This window comes from Nematolebias whitei, chromosome 1 (assembly GCF_014905685.2).
Source record: "Nematolebias whitei isolate Nwh7 chromosome 1, NemWhi1, whole genome shotgun sequence".
NCBI classification, from domain to species: Eukaryota; Metazoa; Chordata; class Actinopteri; order Cyprinodontiformes; family Rivulidae; genus Nematolebias; species Nematolebias whitei.
The window spans coordinates 69,990,422-69,996,968 of record NC_056498.1 but is presented as its reverse complement, the minus strand read 5'-3'; the positions used below and the strand labels follow the sequence as shown (position 1 = coordinate 69,996,968).

Genomic DNA, 6,547 nt, shown 5'->3' with positions numbered 1-6,547 from the left:
ATATATATATTTTGTTTATTTTAATTTTTTTTTAATTCATTTTATTTATTTATTTTTTGAGTTTTGACTCTGCTGGTTTATGCTGAAAAAAGTTTAATTGATGAAGCTCCAAACACCAGGACATCCCTCTGACTAGCTTTCTAATCTTCATTTCTTTACTTCCTCTTCCTCCTGTCTCGTTCTTACTGACAGTAATGTTTGTAGTTCAGTTTGGCTCCCAGCTTCGTTCCTGCCAGGTGTTTGCTGAAAGCTTCATCCATCTCTTTGCTCTGTTCAGGAGTAAAATGGTTCTTCCAGTCTCCAACTTCACCTGCACATAAAAATAAATAAAAAATCACAGGTAAACATAATTAAAATAAACAACAACAGTAGCAGTAATAATAATAATAATAATAATGTTCATTCATTTAACCTTTATTTATACAGGTTAGCTTGTGGAGAAAACTCATTTCGGCCGCTTGTATCCGAGATCTCGTTCTTTCGGTCACAACCCAAAGCTCGTGACCATAGATGAGGGTAGGAACATAGATCGATCGGTAAATTGAGAGCTTCGCCTTTTGACTCAGCTCTCTCTTCACCACGACAGACCTGTACAGCACCTGCTTCACTGCAGACACTGCACCTATCCGCCTATCGATCTCACGCTCCATTTTTCCCTCATTCGTGAACAAGACCCCAAGATACTTGAACTCCTCCACTTCGGGTAGGACCTTCTCCCTGACCCGGAGAGGGCACTCTACCCTTTTCTGGCTCAAGACCATGGCCTCGGATTTGGAGGAACTGATCTTCATCCCGGCCGCGTCGCATTCAGCTGCGAACCGCTCCAGCGAAAGCTGTAGATCACGATCTGATGAAGCCAATAAGACCACATCATCTGCAAAAAGCAGAGATGCAATCCTAAGGCCACCAAAATGGATCTCCTCAACACCTTGGCTGCACCTAGAAATTCTGTCCATAAAAGTTATGAACAGAATCGGTGACAAAGGGCAACCTTGGCAGAGTCCAACTCTCACCGGGAACAAGCCCGAATTACTGCCGGCAATACGGACCAAGCTCTGACACCAGTCATACAGGGATCTAACAGCCCGTATCAAAGAGCCCGGTACCCCATACTCCCAGAGTACCCCCCACAGGGTCCCCCGAGGGACGCGGTCGAACGCCTTCTCCAAGTCCACAAAGCACATGTAGACTGGTTGGGCAAACTCCCACGCACCCTCCAGGACCCTGCTGAGAGTGTAGAGCTGGTCCAGTGTTCCACGGCCTGGACGAAAACCGCACTGCTCCTCTTGAATCCGAGGTTCGACTATCCGACGGACCCTCCTCTCCAGAGGATGAGGGTGAGAAGCTCGATCATCCGGGAGGGACTCAGAGTAGAGCCGCTGCTTCTCCACGTTGAGAGGAGCCAGTTGAGGTGGCTTGGGCATCTGTTTAGGATGCCTTCTGGACGCCTCCCTGGTGAGGTGTTCCGGACACGTCCCACCGGAAGGAGGCCCAGAGGAAGACCCAGGACACGCTGGAGGGACTATGTTTCTCGGCTGGCCTGGGAACGCCTCGGGATTCCCCCGGAAGAGCTGGCCCAAGTGGCTGGGGAGTGGGAAGTCTGGGCCTCCCTACTTAGGCTGCTACCCCTGCAACCCGACCCCAGATAATCGGAAGAAAATGGATGGATGGATGGATGGATTATACAGGTTAATCCCATTGAGCCTCATGTACAAGAGAGACCCAATTTTAACAAAGAATGATGACAGCAGTGGACAACAAAGACAACAATAGACTATCATAAGGATGCATACAAATTGAGATTTTTTTTTTAACAAGAGAAAGTAAAATGGTATTTAAAAGAAAATGTAACAAAAAAAAAACAGCTAGGTTGTAAGGCGATGTAGAAAACTAAAAACAGGAACATGTCTGCATTGGTTCTTGCCAGGAACTAAGATAAAGCCACTTAGAGAGGTCAAGGTCGAGAGATTCAGATCATAATTATAACAAGAAGAACTGGGACCAGAAAGTTGTGGTTCAACTCCCCGCCATGCCCACATGTCATGGTGTCCTTGAGCAAGACACCTAATCCCTAACTGCTCCCCGGGCGCTTACATAGCTGCCCACTGCTCCACCTGGATGCATCCCAGGTCTGATGGGCTAAATGAAGAGAACTAATTTCTTGTTGTACGTTTCCATACAATGATGACAACGCGTACCACTTTATTATTATTATTATTATTATTATTATTATTTCTGCTGATGAAATCAACATCGCCACCTACACATCTAAATTTAATTTCATCCAAGCATAACATCTTAAACTCTCATAATAAAAGTCTTTGATTAAGATAAAACGAACACACTCCTCTTTCAGATAAAACAATATCACTAAGAAAATTATTTGATTTCTTTCTGTGGCAGCACTGACAATTTTACTGAAATTCTGTTTTAAATTTTACAGAAACATAAATGTAGGAGTCACCTTTCCTGAAGAATACGTTTCCCATGTTGCTGTGGGATTTATCTGAGCTCGCTTTCATGGCACTGAAGGAGCTCGCTTCTGTGATCTGCTGGATCTGAGCGTCCGTCAGGCTGAAGCCGAAGAAGGTGGAGATCTGACGAACACCAGCGCTCAGGTCCTGCAGGGCATCAAATTCAAGCAGGACTCAAAACTTAAAGTTCTGTATCAGAAGTTAATTTCACTCTTCTGCAGGTGGGCTTTAGAAAGAAATGTAACTGATCAATAATTAGTAAAAATAATAAAATTAAATAAAAACACTCAGCAGGAATGTTTGGAAATAGACGCCATGCAAAGAGAAATTCTCAGGTGATTTTGGCATTTGAGTTCAATCATTCGTGAGATTCAGCAGAAGAATCTGAGTGACCCACCTGTTTCAGTTCTTCATAGGTAACAACCATGACATGTGGGTCGTCCATTCTCTTTTCCCAGGCGAGGGCATGATCAAAGTATGAACCCCAGGCAACTGAAAAATAAAAAAATCCACAATAAAAATTAAAAATAAAAACCACTGCTGACAACAACAACAAAACATTTATTAAAATGGAGTAAGTTGATCATTTCTGAGTCATTTCTTGTTATATGTGGACTGTACAATTAAAGGCCCACAAGCCACTGTGGAGCTCCAAAATGATTATTCACTTTCATCTGAGGAGAATAAAAATGAACTGACACTTACATGCTTTAAAAAGTGTCAGGTGTTTGAAAAAAACAAGTTACAATAGGTGGTGGATGGCGTTTTGCAGCATGATCAAGTCAAAATTGTTTCAAAACAATGTTAATCACTGAGGTCAAATAAAAACATTGATTTGTTTGTCCCAGTAAAAATTTGTGGTTGATATTATCAGAATGCACATCAACATGTAAACTGTGGTTGAATCACTGCACATGTACAATTTTAAAAACTGTATATTTAGGACAACTCCAAGGTCATAGTGGATGCTTTTCTTCCAATGATTAAAACTCCAGTTCACTGAAATTTTACAGGTTTGTCCTCAGTTCAGAGTTCAAGTGCAATGTTCAAATAATAATGAATTAGACTCCTGTTCAGCCCCTATACATTGTCCAAAGCACAAGTTAGAATTACTGGATGGATTGCACGTTTAGCGCTGCAAACTGGAGAGTACAGAAGTCACTCAATACATACAAAAATCACTCCAAAACATACAAAATGACATGCAACAGGAGCACTTTTCCATGTTGCCTTCAGAGCAGCACTTTTTTGTGCCATCAGTGCAATTCTGCACCTAAGTAGACGATAAGCATCAAGACCAAAAGTGAACAGGGGATCAAACAAGTATGGCAGGTAATGCTTTATTAGTCTGACTGCACAACAACTTCAGAATGGATACGCATGTGCCAACATGTAGGATCCATATTTTGTAAACACAGCATGCAGTGTGTGATGTTATTTTCACTTGAGTCTAATGGAGGTCGCATTTAAATTATGTGTGTAACTCCACAAAAAAATTAAAAATTAAAAATTCTGAGCAATAAATAATAAATGAGCATTCAAACCTACAGTGTGAACGATGCCTTACTCACCATTTCCACTCATAAAATCATTAAAGAATGAATCCCACTTCATCGCTGGCAGGACGGGGTTATTATTACTGAAATGATAATATGAAACCAAAGTGTCTTTTGGGTTCCTGAAGACCACCAGTGTCTGTGCAGAAAGAAAGCAAAAAGTAAACACTACTTATCAAAATAACACAAAAAACATCCATCCATTATCTTTTACCCGCTTCTTCCATTTTGGGTCACGGGGGTTGCCGGTGCCCATGTCTGGCTGTCACTGTGCAAGGGGCGGGGTACACCCTGGATGGGTCGCAAGTCCATCACAGGGCCACATAGAGACAAACGAGACAAACAACCATTCACTCTCTCACTCACACCTAGGGACAATTTAGAGTTACCAATCAGACTAACATGCATGTTTTTGGTCTGTGGGAGGAAACTGGAGCACCCGGAGAAAACCCATGCATGCACAGAGAGAACATGCAAACTCCAACCAGAAAGGCCCCCGGACTGGGATTTGAACCAGGGACCTGCTCACTGAGAGGCAGCAGCTCTACCAGTTGCGCCACCATGCTGCCCCTACACAAAAAAACATTTTGCAGCTAAATCCAACAAAATGAAAAAAGTTTTCTCAGTAAACAAAGACTTTGTGGGGGTAAAAACAGAAATAAACAGAATAAAGAGAGCAAACAAGAAAATAAACATTATTGAAACAAAATTCAGAATTTTAGTTATATTTTTTTTAAAAGTATCTACCTTTGGGTTCTTTTCTTTGAAAGTGGCAGGTATGTAGTCGGGATGAATGTGAGTCCCCATAAGCCTTGGAGAGGGGGCCTCTTCCACCATCTGAGAAGATATAGGCCAACAAAATTATCTTTAGGAAATTGCAATATAAATATAGAAATTACCACTTATCAGGTTCTTATTCTGTCAACTTGAATCAATTCTGTGCGCTTTTCTCATCCGATTATACTGCCATCTTTTGCAGCTTCTTGATCACCATAATGTCTAGTTGGTTAACTATTAGTTATTAAATGGACTCATGTTAAAATGAACCTCCCATTGGTATCTGTAAGTCCCACAGGATTTTAGCCATGTCCTCTTCACATTTTAGGAAGTCTCTTCAATTTCAGATGGACTGTGTTAACTGTTAGCATCCTACGTAAATCTTTGCACTTAGTCCACTCAACTTAAATTATATATGAACATATCTACTTCATTTTATATTTTGCTTTGTGTGTTACATGTTGTTTTGTCTGTACAGCACTTTGGTTGGCTTTGTAGCTGTTTTAAGTGCTTTATAGATAAAGTGGTATGGTATGGTATATATATATATATATATATATATATATATATATATATATATATATACATACTCCTCCTTGAATCGCCACCTTATTGTGGTGGTGGAGTTTGTGTGCCTGAATGATCCTAGGAATTATGCTGTCGGGGGCAATTTTAATTGCCCCTGGTAGGGTCTCCCAAGGCTGATTGGTTCTAGGTCACAGGCCAGACATAGAGCAATTCCAAAGACTCTCATGGACATAAAACAACAAGGAGCTCAGTGTTTCTTGCCTGGTCGTGAGTCACTGGGGCCCCACCCTGGTGTCAGGCCTTGGGGAGGGGCTCGTTGGTGAGTGCCTGGTGACGGGGTCTCTACCCCTGGGGCTCAGTCACCAGGCTCAGCTCAAATGAGCAACATGTGTTTGACTTCCTGTGGGCTCACCACCTGCAGGAGGGGCCATACAAGTCAGGTGCATGATAGCGGAGGTCTTGGCGCTCTGACCCTGGCTTACAACAGTCTTACTCTTGGGACATGGAATGTGATGTCTCTGGCAGGGAAGGAACCCTGAACTTGTGCATGAGGTTGGGAGGTACCGACTAGATATATTTGGGCTCATTTCGACACACATCATGGGCTCTGGAACCAATCTCCTTGAGGGGCTGGACCTTATTCCAATCTGGCGTTGCCCATGGTGATAGGTGTCGAGCTAGTGTGGGTCTACTCTAAGCTCCCTAACTTGGTGCCTGTGTGTTGGAGTTTTCCCCAGTAGATGAGAAGGTAGCTTCCCTGCATCACTGGGTGGGGGGACAGGCTCTGACTGTTGTTTGTACCTATGCACCAAATGGCAGTTCAGAGTATCCAGCCTTCTTGGAGTCCTTGGTGGTGGTGCTGGAAGGTTCACCAGCTGGGAACTCCTTTATTCAGCTGAACTCATTTATTCTGCTGGGGGGACTTCATAGCCCATGTGGGGAATGACAGTGTGACCTGAAGGGGCATGACTGGGAGGAACCCCAATCTGATCTGGACCCAAGAGGAATTCTTTTTGTTGGATTTCTGTGCTAGTCATATTTTGTCAATCATGAACACCATGTTCAAACATGAGGGTGCATTCTGCTTCTTCTTTGATTATTGTATTTTTTTATACAATTAGAAAATGCTACTTGATGCCTTGAATTCCACCCCCGATTAATAAAGTATCTATCTATCTATCTATCTATCTATCTATCTATCTATCTATCTAT

At 42.5% G+C, this 6,547-nt stretch overlaps 1 protein-coding gene across 1 annotated transcript in view; it reads right to left on the bottom strand.

The window, feature by feature from the left end:
- Nucleotides 1-45: 45 nt before the first annotated feature.
- Nucleotides 46-6,547, bottom strand: part of sult6b1 (sulfotransferase family, cytosolic, 6b, member 1) — an 11,844-nt gene continuing 5,342 nt past the window's right edge. The window contains exons 3-7 of the mRNA XM_037687166.1: nt 4,778-4,867; nt 4,046-4,169; nt 2,872-2,966; nt 2,465-2,621; nt 46-310 (exon numbers count right to left, since the gene is read on the bottom strand). Of these exons, the coding sequence (XP_037543094.1) occupies nt 183-310; nt 2,465-2,621; nt 2,872-2,966; nt 4,046-4,169; nt 4,778-4,867 (594 nt within the window). The 3' untranslated portion in view covers nt 46-182. The remainder of the gene's footprint in view (nt 311-2,464; nt 2,622-2,871; nt 2,967-4,045; nt 4,170-4,777; nt 4,868-6,547) is intronic.